Source organism: Colossoma macropomum, unplaced genomic scaffold (genome assembly GCF_904425465.1).
Source record: "Colossoma macropomum unplaced genomic scaffold, Colossoma_macropomum, whole genome shotgun sequence".
Taxonomy (NCBI): Eukaryota; Metazoa; Chordata; class Actinopteri; order Characiformes; family Serrasalmidae; genus Colossoma; species Colossoma macropomum.
Genome location: NW_023494791.1, coordinates 2,748,749 through 2,770,696, shown reverse-complemented (window position 1 = coordinate 2,770,696; position 21,948 = coordinate 2,748,749). Strand labels below are relative to the sequence as shown.

The 21,948-nt window shown below is 39.1% G+C and overlaps 1 protein-coding gene across 9 annotated transcripts in view; it reads right to left on the bottom strand.

Moving 5' to 3' along the window:
• Positions 1-279: 279 nt before the first annotated feature.
• The window catches only part of fgfr2 (fibroblast growth factor receptor 2), an 81,098-nt gene continuing 59,429 nt past the window's right edge, over positions 280-21,948 (bottom strand). For all 9 annotated transcript variants that reach the window (XM_036573651.1, XM_036573654.1, XM_036573653.1 and 6 more), the window contains 6 exons: positions 21,067-21,257; positions 18,420-18,542; positions 14,960-15,030; positions 7,748-7,885; positions 4,690-4,795; positions 280-1,974 (listed from right to left, as the gene is read on the bottom strand). In XM_036573651.1, coding sequence (XP_036429544.1) covers positions 1,810-1,974; positions 4,690-4,795; positions 7,748-7,885; positions 14,960-15,030; positions 18,420-18,542; positions 21,067-21,257 — 794 coding nt within the window. In that variant the 3' untranslated portion in view covers positions 280-1,809. The remainder of the gene's footprint in view (positions 1,975-4,689; positions 4,796-7,747; positions 7,886-14,959; positions 15,031-18,419; positions 18,543-21,066; positions 21,258-21,948) is intronic.

Genomic DNA, 21,948 nt, shown 5'->3' with positions numbered 1-21,948 from the left:
CACCATGAATGGGCATTAAAATATACATTTTAGGCTAAAATCTTCTCAAAACTATCGTAGAACAGTGTCTCAGTCATCAGGCAGTGAATTCATGACCATTACATGTAGTAACTTTCTGTGAGGGAGCTTCAGAGGTGGACGTCTGGTTCCTATCACCACTATTCTCTTGACTTTCACATCATAACTATTTAATCATGCAGAAATTTAGCAAAATTGGTGGCATTCCCCTTTTACACATCTGCTTACTTAGATATAGTTTAAAAAGAAAAAAAACAACAGTGAATTTTCAGTTTTCCATCTTTAATTTTGCGAATCTGTCAGGAACACTTGTTGAAAACAATATCGTCTCGTTTGTCAGGTAAAAAAAAATGAACACTTGAATGATTTTAATACTTCTGCTTGAGTGAATCTGTCTGAAAACTGTCCTGTACCTGTAACTGAATTAACAGAATGATAGTGGGCTCAGTCTTTTCTTTTTCCCCTCCATCAAAGTATTTATCCAGTATTTATCAAATTCAAATGCAAACCTTGGAAACAGTAAAACAGCTGGATAAAAAAAAACATCCTCTACAAAAGAAAAGGGATTAGCTGACTATAAAATGTACGTTATTTCATCTTTAACTTAATATTCACATTTGTGTATATAAAAACATAGGAAGCACGAATCTCTTTGAGTACCCACTACAAATAATCCTTTGTACCATTGCCTCGCTGAAATATCACTTTAAATTAAAAAATAAACATTATGAATCATTATTGTATCTACTGACGTCATTAATATTATTATCTCTTTATTATTTTTGATCCTTTTCTCCTTTTGATTCATTTTAAGTCAATAAATTAACATGCTATCTTTCCCTGAAAGCCAATACTCAACTGTGTCAGCAAGTGAGAGTAAGACAAGTGTGTTCCTTTTGTGTGTGTTTTCATGTGTGTGTGTGTGGGAATGTGACAGAGTAGGGAGACAGGTTGCCAGGTAACCTGTCTTCACTCTGGGTGTTAAAAAGAGGGAGGAATTATTCTGAAGTCCATACAAAAAATAATTCACTGTAAATATATAATATATATATAATTTTTTTTTACATATTTGAATATATTTACAAATATACCCAGCACTATATACCGTGTACTACTTTTTTGTCCTCCATACGAATAAATGCATGGGCTTTGTTTGATAACTGCGTTATCAATATAAAAACGGAACGTGAAAATCTTACAAAATCGACCAGAGGCAGTGTAGTTATCTCATTTTGTTTTTCTTCCTAGTCCTTGTTTGTTAGTCGGATGCTTCCTTTTTCCTATTCTTCTCCTTTTTGTCTAGTTTGCTCAGTCTCTCGCTCGTTTTAAGTTCGTGTGCTCCGCTTTGTTTCTCTTGGGAACGAAGAGTCCTGGAATGCCATGCGACTGGAATGGCGAACAAGTCCAACAAAAACACAAACCCAAAAAAATAAACAGAGGTTACGAGAGGTGGACCCTTGGGAATAACTAATTATTCAGTCAAAGAAAAAAAAAGGTGAACACTATCGTCGGGTCTCCGTCCTCTCGTTAAGAGCTTGGTCACGTTTTTGAGAGTGTGTGCGTGAGTACGTTTTTTTTTGCGTGCATTAGGTTGCGAACACCGGTTCGTTTCTCGGACAGCAGCATTGGCGGGGTCCCGCCTCCCTCGCTCTGTATGTCCAGCAGGAGCGGTGAAGGGGAGGCGTGGAGGCAGAAGGTGGGGAGAGGTGCGTTTAGAGGAGTCACGTGTCTCTCACTGGAGCTTTGTGGGTGAAGGCTGAGTGGGGAACTGAAGGACTGCAGAGGAGCGGCTCATGTTTTGATGCCCCCGTTGATGTGCTGGTACTTGGGGAGGCACGGCTCGTCCGGTAAAGGATCGTGGGAGAAGACGGAGTCGTCTCCGGAGGAGCAGGAGCTGCGAGTGTCCGGGAAGCAGGGGGAGTACTGCTCCGTGGGGGCGCACAGGTCGATGTACTCCTGTGGAAAGAGAGAACACGGTCATATATTTACAATTTATCCTTAAATCCGGCTCACAGATCATTTTTGCCATTTTTCTGCAGCTGACCGGGTGGATTTGCTTCACCCAGTGAGACTCGTTGCCCAACATAAACTGTAAAATCATGTTTTGTTAAAAGCAGAAACAAATTGCTGGATGCAAGAGGAACCATTCAGACCAACTGACGCAGCAGGAACGCTGCACACTGTAATTTAACTACAGCTAACTCTAATTTAGAGCGATAGTTAAACTATTTTGGGGATTCAAGACACAGTGGGAGATACAGAGCAGCACAATTAAGAAATGAATCAAATTATTGAACAAATCCACTCTGAATGCAGATTTAACCAGTCTAACTCACCTCTCACATTCAGCAGGAATATTAACGTTATCATAATAAGAGTCCCATATAATTCTACATTTGGAGTGGTCCTTTGTAGATGATTAATAAACTCTTAACAGATTATCAGTAACACATCAACAGCATATCAGTGAAGTAGCTGTAGTGAAGCATCTGAATACACTGAAGTAAATATCTCGTAAATGTTCTGTTGATACATTACTGACAGTAAGTAGATGTGTTACTGTAATATGTTACTTCCATTAAGCAAAACTTAACCTTACCAACTTTACCCAACACCTAACCCTCACCCTGGCCCTAATCCTAACCATATCCTTAACCTCAACCCAAAACCTAATCCTAACCCTCACCCTGGCCCTAATCCTAACCCTAACCTCAAACCTAAACCTAATCCTAACCCTCACCCTGGCCCTAATGCTAACCCTAACCTCCACCCAAAACCTAATCCTAACCCTCACCCTGGCCCTAATCCTAACCCTAACCTCAAGCCTAAACCTAATCCTAACCCTCACCCTGGCCCTAATCCTAACCCTAACCTCAACCCAAAACCTAATCCTAACTTTAACCTCAACCCAAAACCTAATCCTAACCCTCACCCTGGCCCTAATTGTTGTTGCCATAACATCTCAAACTTCACTCACGTCCAGCAGGAACGTCGAGGCTATCATAATAAGAGTCCCATATAATTCTACAGTTAAACGTTTGTTTACTTGACTTCAATGAACACTAAAATATTGATCCAGCACTGTGTGTTTATGCTAATACTTCTACTATTACTACTATATTTTTAGTAGTAGTAGTTTTGGTTTGTGCTGAGTGAACTGCTAATAAACACTGAATAAGATGATCAGTAGTTGAAATATTGAACACAAACCATTTGCATTCATAGTTTTTGATACTATTTTTAAATGTGGCACCGATTTGCCTGTTCCAACTTCTCAGATGCGTCAGAAACAACACAAGACAAAACTTTGTGAAGTGTCATGATACTGCACTGTTGCAATATCATCTACCATGCAGTGAAAATGTATACTTCGGAAAAATAAAAGCGGACAGTTTTTCTCATATTTTAGTTCACAGCATTACATGAAAAACCCCCACATTTTTCCATTCATCCCAGAGAAGACTTCCTGGCTAGTGGCCCCCAGGTAGTATGAGTTTGAGAACCCTGATATAAAGTACCATAAGTACGCTGAATGAACGAAGACTGCCTTCTCATAGCAAGAGCAAAGTAACACGCAGAGAGTCTGTCATTTCATCCGGAGCGCATTAGGAAAATCTGGCAAGGGCCAACAGAAAATAGCCCTAAATGGGATCCGTATAAAAATATTTGTGCAAATAATACTTAATGAAGCATGGATGTACAGGGTATAAGTGACAGGAAACATTCCACCATGGTTCGCTAGTGAAAACGGTGACCTACTTGCTTCTCTCTTCAAACCAAAGCGTTTCAATGTGTGAAAAGCTCCACGGTCGGACCACGCTGAGACAATCCTGATCCGTTCAGACTACTGGATAATGCAAATGAAGGCTAAACAGATGTACGTTAAACTGTGGACTTTTGCATGCAGCAGACCAAACCGGCCTGCATCCTATCACATACGTTCAAAAATGTAAAATGTTCTGGACAGCGGTTCTTTTAGCTAACGTGATCCATTCTCCTCTTCTGCTCTCTGTGGCTGGTACAGAAATATTTGAGGCAGAGGAAGAGGAGAGGTTTGGGTTTCTGAAAACGAGCGTTTGGCTTGGACTCCCCCAGTTCAACACAAGGAGGCTCACATTACTAAAGACCTTCACATCTGTGAACAGTTTGAGAACTTTGGGGATGGAGGAGGGAGGGGTGGGGGGTGTAAAGGGGGAAGAGAGAGAAAGCAAAAGACACTTTATTACATTTCTAAAGTTCAGAAACCGAAAGGCCGGGGCTCTTGGCACCGAGTTCAGGGCCCATCGACAAGCCCTGACAGTTTTCCATCCCGTGCCATAGCTCGCTCCGTCATGCGGATATGGCGGACGACAGCTCGGGAATGGAAAGAATCAGGGCTGGTGCTCAGGCGGAGGGATACGGCTGATAATTGAGCAACGTTAGCGCAGGGGCCGAGGCCTGGAGCAAATCAAGGCGCATGTAACTCTCGACTCTAAATACTGACCGTAAAAACCCGTCTCATGATTTCTCCTCCCCACCGATATGTCTTGCAAAATCCCGCTGGCTGGAGCCAGGAACGGCTCGAACGGATAAATCCCAGCGCTATAAGAAGGAGACGTATGAAACGCTCTGACGGACACGCAGAACCGCGTACGTGTGAGTGTTTGCGCGAGGAAACGTCCAACCGCTCACCTCATGGGTTGCCAAAGTGAGGATGCGATCCAAGTCCTCCACCAGCTGTTTGAAAGTGGGCCTCTGCGAGGAGATGGCATGCCAACAGTCTTTCATCATCATATACCTGTGAAGCAGAGAACAGAGACAAAATATGAGAGGAAATAAAGCTAAAATCAGCAGCTCAGTCCACCCAACTGGGCCTGAGTCATGTTGTAAGGCAAGTTTATTTATAAAGCACATTCAACACACCAAGGCAATTCAATGTGCTTTATATAAATAAAGGCTGAAAGAACATCAAAGTGCTTAAGTGTATATAAACAAACAAACAAAACAAAACAAAAAAGCCAGTAAAAAGGACAGTAAACATGTTGGCACATCCTCATCAGCGTCCAGTGTTGTGACAGCTATACACTCTTTAGATGGTTCTTTAGTAAGACAATGTTTCTAACCAGAACCATGCGCACTCAAAGAACCATTTGCACGATTAAAGGGTTCTTTGCATCGTGAAATGTTCTTCAGGTTGATAAAGAATGTGTTGTATATGACTCTATGATTCTATACAGCACCAAAAAGGGTTCTTCTGTTGCATACAAGCTTGATGTCATAACAATAGCAGAACCCTTGTTGGTGCTATATATACTCTTTGAAATGATGGTTCTTTAAAATGCTTCCATATAGAACCATGAACACTCACAGAACCTTTTTCATTGTTAAAGAGTTCCTTGCATCATTAAATGGATCTTCAGCTTGATGGGGAATGTGCTGTAGATGGTTCTATATAGCACCAAAAAGGGTTCTTCTATTGTCTAATGTCAAGCCTGTAACAACAGAAAAACCCTTTGGGTGCTAGATAGAACCCTTTTCAAAAAGGTTCTATATAGAACCGTACAAAACACACTCTTCGTTAATCTGGAGAACACGTTCATGAAGCAAAGAGCCCTTTAAACATGCAAAGGGTTCTTTGAGTGTTCATGGTTCTATATAGAACCATGTTCTTTACTAAAGGACCCTTGAAGAACCATCAGCCAACCAGTCACCACCATGAAGATCATTACCGAGTTATATCATCAAGTGACAAAGATCATCAGTGAGTTATACTTCAAAGTAAAATAACACCTCTGAGATATTAACCCATCATAGATATGAACCCATCATACCCTGATTCATATTGTCGCTGTCTAAAGAAAAATCTATCTCCATTTTTGTCATCTATGTCATTTGAGTTTAGCAGCTGGCCTTTACTTTGTGTGAAAAAATGATGAGTGGACAAATAGAAATGCTTCCAAATCACCTTCTATAAAACTTCTTTATGTTAAGTTACATTAAAACGTGGAGAATGTTTTTGCCTTTTCATGTAAAGTTACTATTTTTGAGATACTTGTTTTTCTTTGGACAGCGACAATTTACTATAATACTATATAAGGAAAGCAGAGACATCTAATGGTGTTCTAATGGAGTCACTGTATTATGAAGTAGTCTATAAGAAATCATTCTGATGCTCATGAACGCTCAGCTCTCTGCTGGGGGCACTCATGGTGCCGACAGTACCGCTCCAGCCTCCTGTATTATGAGCAGAAAACAGGCCAGACGGTCGTGAATGAAGACATTGATGTGATCCACACAGCTGCGCGCATGTTAACTTTGAGTGGATACGGAGAGGTCGCACCCGCTCTGAGCACTGATATTAAGAGATCTGGGCTCGTTAACTCTTTGGTGCTACTACGGAAGCACCGATACCACTTTTTCCCTTCCGATAATGATACCTGATCTACCTGCTGGTCACCCAACCACTAGACAGGTGCCTATAAATTCTGACATTTATACCATTTAAATATCGTATTTAATAAAAGCAGTGTGCCGTGTCACAAATAAGCTTGAATTGTTGGATAACGACAAGTTTTTATCTTTAAAAGCTTAATTAACTCACATCCAGGGTTTAACATTTTCTTTGCTTCACATACATTCTCTGAACGTGCTTAAGAACAAACCTGAGGAAATTTTTGTTAATACATCAAACACATGTCTAAAAAGTAATATGTCATCATCATAAATTCACTCTTTTAATTATTTTAATAAAATAATAGAAAATTGGTTCGTGAATAAAATTGTGAAAATTATTTGTAATCAAAATAGTTATCATCGCTATTGTTAGAGGTTCATCTAATGTTTAACTATATAAAGTTACACCACTTTAGAGCAACCAGAACAAGGTCTGCGGCATTTTTCCTTATCATTCTTTTCTGTTCTCTGACAACATATCTGTAATATACGACGGCATTTTAGGGCCACTGTATAAATTAACAGACTTCAAAAATAAAGTCGTAATATTTTGAGAATAAAGTCGTATTTTTTAGAATAAAACTAATATTTTGAGAATAAAGTTGTAATATTTTGATAAATAATTTGAAATATTATGACATTTTTCTTGAAATAATACAACTTTATTCTCTTTATTCTGGAAAATATGACTTTATTCTCAAAGTATTATATTTATTTTTTTAACAGTGGCTGTAAAACGGCATCATAGTAATAACGTATCATTAACACTGTAAAAGTGACTTCGAAAAGAAGGTAACCTGGTTGCCTTAAAATTTTGAGCTAACTGAATTTCCTAAGAGTCAACAGAACAACAATCTGTGTTTTACTTTTTTTTTTTAATTAATCACAACACTACAATGAATCTTTTTTTTACAGTGTACTATTTTTATATTAGTTTACATGTTTCGAAATTGGGCTGTGCTCACGTCTTTTGTCTATTTTCAAATATTTCTTTATAAAAAAAATCGTTGGTTACTTTGAAAGGAGTTTATCAATAAAATTAAATAAAAGAAATAATTCCACACAGTTGACAGGTTTCTTGCTTCAATTTAGCTCCATCACACACACAAGCATCACTGAGTAGCGTGAATGCACGTCAGAAATTGCTTCACAGTATTACATCCTCTATTCTCTACCGTTACTGTATTTCAGTGCCAGTTTCAGAAACAGTTTGTATCAATGCAACACTAGACGCTGCATTAGCCCCTCAATAGAACTCTATTCTGACTGTCGTACAGGAAACAGACTGGAGACTTACAGGTCATTGGTGCAGTTGGCCGGCTTGTCCATGCGATGACCCTCTTTTAGGAGCTTGAAGAGCTCTTCCACGGGAATACCAGGGTACGGCGAGCCTCCCAGCGTGAAGATCTCCCACATGAGCACTCCGAATGACCAGCTGATCACACACATGAAACACACACATCACAGTCACATTACTCACAGGATCTCCTTCATGTTCTATTCTTGGCAACACTTTCTTTTACAGTGCCTTAAGTTCTAGGGTTTAACCAGGTAAGAGTGGGGTACAACCTCCAAAGTACTAGATAAATATTTTGGGTAACATGGTAAGCGGTAAATGTTACACAGTCCTGTGTAAATATTTTGATCGACTGAAAATGTACCGGGTAGTTAGTCGTGCAAAAAGACTGTACCTACATATAATATGTGCCAGTTTGTTATCTATAAACTAAATTAAATCTGGGCTGTAAAAGAAAACAACAATTCTTACTATGAGTTTTTAACATTGACTTTTTTGTGTCATTATTTGTACTGACCACCTTGTTACATCAAATAATTGAGTTATTTTACAGTCCTTAATCAGTTTTGTACCTGACACCTGTGTGATTTCAGTGTTATGTAGTTAAACTGTCTTGTAATCATGTTACCCAAATAATAATTATCTAGAAATTTGGAGTTTGTATCTCACACTTACCTGGTTAAAACCTAGAACTTAGGAGACTGTAAAAGGAAGCGTATCCAATTCTTTATCTGATTATGTTGTAAACTAATCTAATTACTTTTACAATCAATACAATGACAGGATGCCATTCACACAAGCATTTTATCAACTGTGGTCTTCACCCTACTGAACTGAGCACTTTGAGAGTTTCCTGATGGCCTCATTAACTGGTTTAAATCTGCTGCCAGAGGAATTACGCTACACGCATTTCCAAAACATATCATCAGTACAATGAGAGCTTCTGTGAGCTTCTGTGTTTCCTATCCTGGTATAAAAGATGCATGAGCCTCCCTTTATTGCTGTAATTTGTTGAGCGACTGCCAAAGCTCACAGGTAAGATCTCGTTATTGATTTTTTAAATCACAATAACAATAAAAGGTGACTAATGTGTGAATTATATTTCTAATCATATTTTCATGCTGATAAAATGTAGCTTGCGACACAAACTGAATACAAATCCGAACTGTAGGCTTGTAAGATCATCAAATTACATGTTAACATGTTTAACGATTTTCTGTTATTTTATATTGTATGATTTATCATTTTCCAATATGTTAAATTTAGCAAATAAATAGAAATTGTGCAATGAATTCTGCAGATGATGTATTTTCACTTAGAAAATCAACAAAACGTCATTCGACTGGGGGTGTCCATAGTTTTCCATACAACTGTACCAAATAAATGCAACAACAGAGTTGAGAGATCATGAAGAATGAAGAACAGCAGATTAAATGTCAGACATAGCCACGTTTTTGCGCCGGCCTGAAAGGGTTAATTTTGCCCCCCCAGCTGCAAAGACCTTCCCAACTGAGCAACAAGCTGCAGCCTCAATCAAATCTATCACTGAACTGCCAGACTCACCGAGCCATCCATATAAGAGTAATTAAGGATTTAGGACTTTTATGATCAGTAAGCATCAGTGACAGTGGTCAGTCCTAACAACACAGTGACTGTAGTGGTCTAAATGTAGTCTTTCTCCAGAGAGTTTCAGGCTATGAGACTATGCCTGCAGCAAGTGGACATAGGCCTCAGTGGGCCAGGGACTAAAAGCTGGCCTTTGTCCTCGTTGGTCAGCCACAATGACACATATTGTCTGAGCCAAAACAAACAGCAGTTTAGACCCACAGGAAACAAACCGCTGTAGGGAGGGGAGAGAGGGGGATAAGACTCTGGGGGGGGCAACTTGTCTGCACGCACCAATCCTGCATTATATCATCTCAGATATGGGAGCGATATATATATGACTGAAATGGAGATAATGTCATTATGATGAAGTGCTTCCATAAAGGATTTCTTATTCCCAACCTCTGACTTCTCACCAGGGCCCCAAGGGCAAATGAGCCAATGCTAATTTGGAGCCAGGAAGCCTTATCATTACACTCGGACATTATTTATTCCACCTAGTTAAGGAGCGCACGCTCTCTTTTGCAATGGCCGTCTTTAACAAGTCAGGAAAACAAGCTTTTATCACAGCAAACGCTGCATTTCACAACACGTGCCCCTCTGCGCTCGACAAACGACTCTTGGTGTACCAAAAACACTCATACATGGATAACACAAAGAGGCTCTCTGATCTGGTTTACTCTTGTTTACATAACCGGCCACGTTGTTTGTTCGCTCTTTTGCCTGGCGAGGTGCCTATTCATCATCTCCAGGCTTTGGCACTCTGGAGCTAACCGCTAACCACTAACCTTTCTGAGATCAATCACCTCTGAGGGAGCTCATCCAACAGGTCCTTCGCACATGTCCGAGTGCTAATATTAGCTGACGGATTGTAAGGATTTAGTCTTCTGATGACGGGTGGGTCTTACACTTGGTCACAGGAGTGCCTTTTTACCTTAACTGTAATTAGGAATCATTGTTTATTAGTTAATTCGTTAATTAGGAACAGGTGTGGGAGTGAAGCCTATTTTTGCAGAGATTAGGTAAGATAATCCTTCCGCATGAAGGAGAAACTCAATGTGAAAAACATGATCGAAAGCTACAGAGAAAATGTGTCTCCTAACAACCACCTGGAAGAGCTGGTCGACACCAAAACTGCCCCCATCAGATAAACAGCACTTAAAGCTTTCATCTCTGAGAGAGAGGAGAAAATCAAGCTGCTTCAGATCTGAAAACATCCACAGGTGTTTCTGACCATCCTTCCACTGTGAGAAGACGACTCAGCGCTGTGGGTCTGAAAGGATGTGTAGCTGATCAAGAAGAACCTCACTGAGAAAAGGAGACGGACACATCAAACAAAGAAGCTGAACGATGGACTGACCACCCCAGAGTCCAGACCTCAACACCACTGAATGTGTTTGATTACTTCAGAAAATGATCAACCATCTTCTAAGACTGAACTTTGGAGGTGTGTCTGCAGATTCTTTGAGGAGCTGAAAGTGAGTCTCCTGAACAGAATAGAAGCTGGAATAAAGGTGAAGAGTGACTCACTGAGACTCAGACAGCTGAGAGTAGACTGAGTTGTTAAAGACTGTATTATTCTTTTAAGTAAGTAGAATAGATTATGGAAGCAAAACTTCCCAGTCCAAAATGTCCTGGTTCAATTCCCAGTCCACTGTACTGATTACACGACATTAAGCATTGACAGAATTATTAAAAAGAAGTCCAACATCCTCATCATTATTGTGATGAACAACTGTAGCACTGTTGTAACATATAAAGAGTGCACCATGGATCTTCAGTGTATTAAATGAATGATAAAACTGCTTTAGATTTATTCTAAAAAAGAAAAGAACTGGTTCCGGTCCAAACCAGTCAAACCAGCTCTAGCGCGCATTCTGTCTTCATCTCTAGTTTAGTTTCACTTAAGAGTGCGTGACTGAAATCGGCCAAGATTGCACCGAACGATGTTTGCTTCAAACAAATTACTGGCAATTTTAATATTTATTTTGGCTGAACTGTGTTGCAGTTTTATGGTTGTAGTTTTAAGGTGGGCCAGGTGTGCTGTTCTGCTGCTACACCTGAACCAAAATGATGTCGCACGATTATACACGACTTATTGCGCTAAACAGCCAGTCACCTCTTACTTTTGATGGAGCACTTTATTTGATTAATGTTTATTTGATTAATGTGCTCCACTAAAGACCCAATAATGTTTTTATATTGCCACTTTGGCTAATAGGAAGTTTAGTACATTTCATGTGTTCATCTTTACATACAGTCGTATGCAAAAGTTTGGGGGCCTCTGGTCAAATTACATGTTTAGCTGTTTAAAAATTCAGGATCAGCGCACCCCTGATTACACTTCCTTATTAATAAGACTATTTTTATTAATTATTAATAAGGAAGTGTAACTAGGGGTGCATTGATCCTGAATAAACGTTATAAACCAAAAAAAAAAACCTTTATTTATATACGCACATTTCATATTCAAGAAACACCAGCACAAATAACATTATTATTATTATCATGACCACAAAATAGAGTGCTTTAACCCTCGATTGCACAATGTTGCCTCAGGGCAACAAACCCATTTCCCTCACTTTGCAAAAACATTATCCATATTTAAAGACAATGACAGGGTTAACAATAATGGGAACAGTTTAAGTATGTCAACAAAAAGCGTGTTCCTGGTCATACTATGCCTTAGTGGGCACTGTTAAATCTCTTTTTTAGATTTTGCAGGAATCTGTTTGTTGCCTACAAGCAACATTGTGCAACAGTGGAATGGATTTAGCCAGTTACAAGCCTGGTCTCACCACTTCAGGGAGCACAGCTCTATATCATTCCTTCTTATTGTCACACAATGTTGCCTCAAGGCAACAAATATATAAAAATGACCGCTGCACACATTATTTAAAACAAAATGTTTTGCTATTTAATAATCAGGTCCATTCTATGCAAGAAAAGTGAATTGAATATTTTTTTAAATTGCTCTGATATCATGTGCAGCAGAGGGTTAAAATGGTTAAAAAGGTCAAATATATCAATACAAGAAGAATTCAGTTCTTATATTTACATCACTTACAAAAAAATTCAATGTCCGCACACAAACTCACAAGCTAATCAATTACAGCAACCTCAGCAAATATGCTCAAACCCCTGAGAGTCCTGCGTATCAAAAAGCCAGCCGGGCTTTCAATCTTATTCATGTATAATTAATTAATTCTGATGTCATGTATGGATTGGGTGTCTAGCGGTGCCTCCACAGCCCCTTCCTCCAGCTTAAGGGGCTAATAGGACAGCCAATTACACCAGAGAGCAATGACATGTAATTAGCAGTGAGAGCAAAACAAAAGGCTTCAGTATCGATTTGACTTCACTGCACCACAAGGGCCAACACACACAATGCTAGTGCACAGCCCACTGAACACGTATCTGTTTAAAGACAATCAAACTCACAAACGCACATTTATTTCCCAGGAGTTAAGATACACGATGCTCTTTATCTAACTGGCATGCAGCGCTATGGGGTGTTAAGGTTTTTACTGCATGATAAACTATTAAAAAAAATCTGTTTTGCTTGATCACAGTAATAAGCAACCTTTAAAAACACATAAAAAGTGGTTAAAATCGAAGAAAAAAGTATTATTAAAAAATAAACATCACTCATACATGTGTTTAATTTAATATTATAATAGTAATAGTACTCATTAGCATTAACCTTAAACATTTTGAACAAGTTTTGACCAATATTTTAATAGGCTGAACTGAAAATTCGGTATTAATTTTTTACTTTTTGCATCGTGAGAAGCTTAAACACGAAATACACACCTGTGTATGAAACCAACAGCACAGCTTTTTCGAAAGAAAGAGTTTTTATATATAATTATACATTTACTTAAAGTTACTTTAATTAACTGAGTAATGTGGATGACACTTCAGAGGCAGTAACTGCCAGGCTGTAAAAGAGACCTGAAAGAACCAGAGGAGTAATTTAATTTTTAACAGCTAAATAGTATTAAATATTTAAAAACATTTTTAATTACGAAAAGATATTGCCTTATGAAATTCCTGAGCGATCCTGATATAATGACAGAAAACACCTCATTTTTTAAATATCTAACGCACATGGTAGTGGCTTTGTAGCTCCCTTTTGCGGTCAGTTTCTCCAGCAAGTCACCTTTTGTGTTCGCCATTTAGAGAAGAAACAGCCGTGAACCCACACCAGCAGGATCTAACCAAAACCACGTGTTTACCAACAACTTTCTGAACGACAAGTAAAGACCTTTATATCCAAAATATATTGAATTACTCAGCATTAATTATGTGATTTCCATGAAAATCTTCATTAAATCAGTTTATATTAAAGAGCGAACAGAGGATCCCGTTTGAGTTTCTCTGCTGATCTGCTGTTCAATTTTTCTGAACGGAAAAAAAAGTAATTTTTTGTGAAGCATCACTTCCAACTATTTTCAGCCAAAATATTTCAGTAGCTGAGAAGTTTTGGTGGCTGAAATTTGGGTGCGCCCCTTGTAACAAGTACGCCTGCCGCTCTGTTCAGAATGACTGAGCTGTGAACGAGCTGTTGGATGTTTGCAAAGTTGTTGTGATTTATTTATGACCAGAAAAACCGTGTTTCTCCTGCTTTTTGGTATCCGCATGTGAGAAACATTAAAGAAGGAGCTGTAGAGAGTTTCAGAGTGAGAGGGTTGCAGCTAAAGCTGGTTGAGAACCAGCAGTTTAAGGAACTACAACTCTTAGACAGGAAATAAATCGAAATGCTATTTAATCTGTATTTTGAAACAGTCAATGGTGAGGTAACCGTCTGATCATACACCGTGACTAACCGTGTAACCGTGACACCATAACAACCCTCGCCAGCACATACCAAAAAGAACTTCAGATACCCCAAAGAGACATGAAAAAGTCTAAAAGACAGCAAAACTTTGTGGTTTTACTCTCTAAGGGAGGAAAACAAAGTGTGTAGCCTTAAACGCTACAGGGACAAAGCAAGCACTCGCTTTAAGAGATAAAAAATAAAGGATTATTTCGTCCTATGGGAGAATATGTGAAGAAAGAGACTCCAAATGAAAAAAAAAGCAGGAGATGGACGGCGAGGTCTGAAGAGATCGAGGCAGAGGAGGGAAGAAGGGAAGGGGTTACTTCCGTGAGGGGCTAAGGGAGGTGAGAGCTCGGCCTGTCCGAGAAGCTTTGAAGCCAGCCAGATTAGTAACACAGCATTGGCCGCAAGTCGAGCGTGAAATCTTTCTCTTTTTGACGTAGCGCTGGCCCCAACACCCTCCTTTTTCACCTTTTCTCTCCCTCTGACATAAAAAAAACACTTCCTTGACTTACCCCCACTCTCGCTCTCACTTTCAGGAACCAAAACAACCCTCCTGCTAGCCCTACGAAATGAAACTGACGCGTCTTTTTAAGATAGCTCTAACATGAGTACCATTATCTCCTTCTCCAAGAGCTACAACACAACACACAAACTGTACATAAGCAATCTTACGTACAATATTATCAGGAAGATCAATCTGGTAGATTGAGAGTCATTGTTTATTCAGCGGCCGAATGCTGGCTGTTGCTCAAAAACAGTGGCAGAGTGAAGAAGCTACTTACACATCGCTCTGGTGCGTGTACACACGGTCGAACAGCGCCTCGGGAGCCATCCACTTCACCGGCAAACGACCCTGTGGACACACGCAGCGACAAGGCTGTAGGTCAAGAGGTCAAAAGGGTCACATGAGGCATTCCACAGTGAAATGCCCCCAGGGATTCTTCTTATCTTCCGCACTTTAGCAGCATCTTCTTATAGGCTCAATTAGTCAGGAATTTCATTAAAACCAAAGCTGGACTGTCTATAATGACCTGAGTGTTGGATCTCTGAGCGAGCTTCACCAGAACATGACTCTGGATCTCGATTTCCCTGAGAAGTCATAGCTGGGGGTCGGCCAATTATCGGCCTGGCTCACAATCAGATCTGATATTTATTGATTTATGTTTTTGGCGATAATTGTAATTACCATTTTAACTTGTTTTCTTGCAGATAAAAAGCTTATATGAGTTCTGTGCATCTCTAAAGCAACTTCTACTGCTGAAAGAAATGCTCTGGTTGAACATCCACAACCCACAGACTTACCGGACTGGTTAAAATAAGTATGACAGCATATATTTTTACTGAACTGGGAAAATCAGCCAGTGCACCAGTGAGCTGGACCTCACTACAGGAAACACTAAAGCTCAGCTCGCTGGGTCACTCAGTCATTTTAAACCTTTACTTTCTAACTGCCTCCACTCTACCTGCAACTGTTTTACCTGATTTACTTGATTTTATTGTCTTATTTTCAATATTTTAGTTATTTTATTTTTTCCCATTTATTTATTTGTTTATTTATTTATTTATTCATATTCTTGTTTTGATTATGATTATTTTATTATTTTTTTAGTCATTTTATTAATTTTTATTTTTGATCTTAACCTCTTTTTGTTTCATTTATCTTCTTTTGATTTTATTAACTTTTACATTTTAGTTACGCTTTAATTATTGTTTTATATGTTCCACTGTGTTTTTATGTATTTTTATTATCAATGTTCCATTTTTTTATACTTACTTCATTTGAGGCACTTTTATTATGACATTTACTTTTATTATTTGATATGTTCTTAAACATTATCAATCCCTTTTTTCCTCTATCAACTCGGCAACATTGTAAATTAGAGTCACCCTCAGTGTTCTCCGAGGTTAAATAAAGGTTGATTGATTGATTGATGATGTGTCAAGTACAACCAATCAAAACTTCAGTAGCCTCTCTCAAGTCATATCAAGCCCACAGAGTTCTCAACTGACGAAAATCTTGACCACGTGTTGAGTAAACCCGATGAAACACTCTTTTCTCTTACATTGAAAAAGTGGCACTCGTGGCAAAACCATTAATTTGACGGGCGTAAGTTTACTGTTCATTATATTTTTGTAATGATCAAACATTTAAATGTTACTATTTTATTCAATAGATTTTGTGTAGGAATTGTGTTCTTGTACATTTTCACACTGTAGCCTTCACATCAATAAAATATAAATAATAAAATTCACATCTAATGAATATCGGCCCTAAATATCGATTTCACTACTACTAATTGGTATCGGCCCGGAAAAACACATATCAGTCGACTCCTAGTGATAACATGTGTCCTTCATCATAGAGGTGGGCAAAATGATGACATTTTATCATTATTGTGTCAAATTCTGTTATTGTGATATTGAGAACACTAATCAACTGCATGTTTCATTTAAAGGGACCATAATTAGTCCTGACTTACAGGATTTAGTGGTGCACTAAGTGAAAAGATGAATAAAAGTTGCTGTTTTTAAACGTGGCACTGCATCCATGTGCCAAAATATTGTGATATGTTTTATGAAAACGTCTTTAACTCTTGTGAAACTGTATTTCTGCCATGTAGCCCAACCCCTACTTCATTACTCACACCAGAAACAGCTCACAGGCTCAGAGCAGAAGATGCTACAGTAGACAGGAGATTGAGAGATTAGCAGATTATGTTTAACTGGCTAATTTTAGGTTTACAGTCTTCCGTCTCAAGCTTCTTGTATAGCCGGTCTTGCCAAGAGTGCTTTTCGTCCTTTCTTTCCTTTTTTCCCTTTTTTTTGAATTTAGCTTGCTGGGTGCCGGCCAGCTAGACAGTGTGGTACCAGTGTAATAAAGTTGCACCTATCAATCACCATTATTTCCTAGTCTTTTGCTAGTTATGCTGGGCTGAGCTCATAGAGACCAGCTGTTAAGGCTTCATAATCAGATCCTGGTGACCTTGCTTATGGAGGTATGAGACAGCTATTAAACTAAATGTCAACGTGAGCTTATTTTTCTCAGGAAAGGAAAAATAAAGAACACTTTTCTGATCTGGTCCAATCGAGGCAAGAACCATTTCAGGCTGATCTGAGAGCAGAAAATCAATACAGTTGATTAAATAGTCATTTTTACAACTGGATCCTGTAGAAACTTAAAGGGGACTTTCACAGATTTTGCAAAGTTTCTGCATAATTAAATTGTTAATATGCATACAAAGTTCATTCAGAGTGGTTTGGTGTGAAACGCTCCGTTCTAGAGAAACCTGAACTGTTCACAGTGGTGGTGATAGGAACCAGATGTCCACCTCTAAAAGCTCCCTCACAGAAAGTTATCATATGGAATAGTTATGAATGCACTGCCTAATGTCTGAGACACTGTTTTGCAGCGGTTTTAAGCAGATTTTGGCCTAAAACGCATTTGTAAAACATTCAGGGTGCCCAAAGAAAACTTATTTTTTCAGATTCATCACTATTTTAACATCATCCATATTACATATAAAAACTCAGAAGACTCGTGTAGGTTCACTGGTGGTTCTGGATAGTAAATAAAATGTCTATATTTGTGTTGTAGTCATTGCGACCCCTGGTTCCTATCACCACCACTGTAAAGACATCTGAGTTTTTGAGTGTAATTCCCCTTTAAAATGTTCATTTTTAATGACTAGTCACCTTGAAATTAATTACACTGTTTAAAATCTAGCTTAGAACTGATGTTAACTTCCCAAAGACCTTTTGTTCATGAGTTTTCTGAGCACCAAAGGAGAAGCATAAGCCTGTCTAAACAAGTATGAATAGCAGTCGGAGCGAGAGATTAGTATAATGGTGGGAAATGGGAGGAAAGCTGGGCTAATGTGTTTAGGTTTGTGGCTAATGCGCAAGCCCCTTCCCCTCCTGCTTTCTCATGGGCTGTTTGGACAACAGGGGCCTTGGAAAAGAGAGCGAGGATGAGGGATGAGGCCTAAATAAGTGAGGAGCGCTCGAATCACTTTGCGCTCTCGCTGCCTGGGAATCTGCAAATCCTGCCAAGCCCGGAGAAGAGAAGGAGAAAGAGAAAAGGAGCGAGAAAAGAATAAAGTGTGAGACAGAATAAAAGAGGTGAATTCGCATACGGCCGTTAAAAGGATGCACTTGTGTAAGATGATGTAAAAGAAAGACAGAAACTGAATATGTGAGATACAAAGGAAGGATAGCTCTAAAGAGACAACGCAAATGACTCACATTGGTGGTCTTTTTATAATAATCAATGTTGTGGACGTCCCTGGCCAAGCCGAAGTCTGCGATCTTCATCACGTTGCTCTCGGTGACCAATACGTTTCTGGCAGCCAGGTCCCTGTGTATACACTGTCGAGGAGAGAAGAGAAGAAGAGGGTGAGGACAAAGAAAGAAAGAAAGAAGCACAAACTTACAGAATTATCAGTTCAGCTCTGCTTAAATCCTATTTATAGGTACTAAAAACAAACACATGAGAATTAAACCGTGTAGCTCACTCAGAAACATGTAAAAAAAAGGAAGACTAGAAAGGTAGAAGTGGTTAAAATGCTCTCTATAGCACACCTACAGTACAGTTTTACCAGGAAACAAACTTCTGCATTTTTCTGCAGAATATAGGCCACAATTTCTATTTCTATTTATTAACATACTGGTAAAAAATAGAACTATAAAAAATCTAAAATGTGCCATAACTTTTGCACAGGCCATGATTTATGTTATATTTTCTCCCAATATGTAAAATTCAGTAAATAAGCAGTAACAGTGCATTAAAATGTGCAGAAGTGCGTCTCTGTAGACGATGCGTTCACTTATTCACACTTACAAGATCAACAAAAAAGGTCATTTGATCAGGGGCGCCAAAACTTTTGCACACACAAACTACATAAAAGTTCCTTAAAATATTTACACTCCTTAAAAAAACACAGAAAAGCACTGAAAATCAGTGAATTTATTTTCATTGAGCATCGAAGTTCAAATTAAATCTCAACTCCTAAAACTGGAAAACAATCTACTATTTCTACCTCCGTCCTGCTGATTATAACTGGCTTCAAATGTGATGTTATTCAGAAAATCTACTTCATTTTATCAACATTCAGAGCAGGATCGATGGTAGCCATTAAACTAAACCCTCTAATTCTGGCCTGTACTTTTTCTTTTGTCCTCAGAGGTGATGAATACAAATACTGAGGTTTCGTCAGTGTATTTAAATAGCCCGTATCATAAAAAAACAAATATGAAAACAATATTTTTGAAACAATATTTACAGGCTAAATACATTTTTTTATTTCATAAAAGCAAGGAATAATTTCAAAACATACTGTGCATTTCCCAGTCTACACACGGAAACTAAGCAACAAAAACTTTTTACTGTTTTTGTGACGTCACAAAAACCAGCTCAGATAAACATCTACCTATTTAGCCTACAGCAGTTTAGCCCCACCCATTCCCACTGAAGTTATAAAGTGTTTCAACCTGCTTTTTGAAAGAAGCACAGGGCAGCCAATCAGAACAGAGTTAATTTACATATATCAGTCTTAAAGGCTCAGTGACAAAAACAGCCTGTACAATTCTAAGAGGTAAAGAGAGGCTGGAAGTCTGATGACTGTTGTTGTACATAAAACCACACAAACGTTATTAGTCTCACCCTCTGAGGTCTGTCAAACTCTAAAATCCACACACAGAGTGAATCTCAATCTCAGCTGGTGTAACTCAGAAGCTAAATAAGAGGGTGCGATCATATTAAAAGCTGATCTATAATCAATAAAAAGCAGATATAAGAAGCGCTATAATCAGTGGACAGATCAAGCTTTCCGTGATCTTCCTGGCTCCGTGTAGATGGATGTGTGAATGCATGTGTGAAAGTGTCTGCATGCGTGAGAGACTGATAAGCACGTCACACATTCCAGGCGAGAAAGGGAGCGTGATGAGGGAGCTTAGTTAGCACGCTCACTAATGCTCCCAGTGAATGTGCTATAGCTGCACTGCAGGGCTGCGCTGGTCTGAAGAACAATGCGACCTGCTGGAACCATTTCACGCATACAAAACTCAAGTTTGACAGCCAGGCTCCTCAGTGACGGCACACTGGGCCTCTGTGTGTGAAACATCTCAGGATTACAGAATAGCTCTATTTTAATATGTTTCTATTTTAATCTTTATTTTTGGTGTTGAGGAGCTTAAAGGGGAACTACACCGATTTTGCAAAACTACTTAATCGTTCAATAGTTTAGATGTGAATAAAATCCTTCAGAGTGGTTCGGTGTGAAATGTGCCTTTCTAGACCAATTTACAGAGTCAGAATTGTTCACCATAGTACCAGGAAACAGACGTCAGAAGCATTTAATGGGTCTAAAAGCTACGTCACGTTTAGTTATTACACAAAACGGTTATAAATACATTGCTTGTTTGTTTAGTGATAGTTTTGTTATAAAGTTTTGGCCTAAAATGTATTTTAAGTAAAAAAAAAAATTTTTTTTTATTTTATCCAAGCAAGCAAAGTTTATTTATATAGCGCTTTTTACAAAGCAGCTTTACAGTAAAATCAGCATTACAGAAAAAGAATAATCTGGGTCCAAGCCTCCATGAGCATCGCCAGTGGCGACAGTGGCAAGGAAAAACTCCCTAAGAGAAACAGGAAGAAACCTTGAGAGGAACCAAGACTCAGAAGGGGAACCCATCCTCCTCTGGTCGACACCGGATCCCTTTGCTGCTGTAGCACTGAGAATTTCCCCGTTGTGGGACTAATAAAGGATTACCTTAAATGATCTTATCTCACATTTGAAGTAAGATTAGTTGAACTGAAATGAGCCTGATTAATATGACTGCTGTTTAATTCCTCAGTGTGCAGGTATATGAATGTATGTGTGCTTGTACTCACCTTTTGAGAGGCTAAGTACTCCATCCCCCGGGCCACCTGATAAGTACAGGAAACCAGGTCCTTGAAGGTGAGCGGTTCATCAGACACACGGGCTATATCATATGAGTACTCCATCCCCGGAGGCCGCCTGGCCCTCAGATACTCCCTCAGATTTCCCTTGGAGGCGTACTCCACTATGACGTATAAAGGACCTGAGGGAAGATTATATTAGTATATCATATTAGTATTAATATGATAACTGTCACGGCTGAATAGTTCATCCAACGTTCACATTACTAGCCGCACAGCTCAAATCCGATTTTTTTGCTCAAATCCGATCTCTCTGACATGATGGTTCACACTCGTTTAGGTTAATGTGAACAAACCAGCGTCCTGAAATGACCCGCATGAGCTCATCCTACTCAGTAATGTCACGTGAACGAATCACGTGCATCATCAGCACAAACTAACGAGCAGAACGAGCTTCGCTGAGAAGATAATTAACTCTGATCAGCTCTGAGCTTCATTATTAGAGCGAGACGAAGGAGAAAAAGGTGAGATGAGCTGCTTTTCCATCGTTTACAGGCTTTAACTTCTGTTCGGCGCTGTTGCCATGGTAACACTGAATGATGGTGCACGCGCAGTGGAAAAGAAGCACATGAATACCAATCTGAGCGTCACATTAAGGCCACGCATGGCCACGAATCGGATACGTATCCGATCTAGGACCACATATGAAAGTGTCTCGGGTCGGATTTGAAAAGATCAGATCTGCGTGTCCACACAGCCCTGAAAACATCAGATCTGAGTCACACTAGGGGAAAAAAATCTGATTTGTGCCACTTCAACCTGGTAATGTGAACGTAGCCTATGTTGTACTAGTTGCCTGGAATTCAGTGCTGA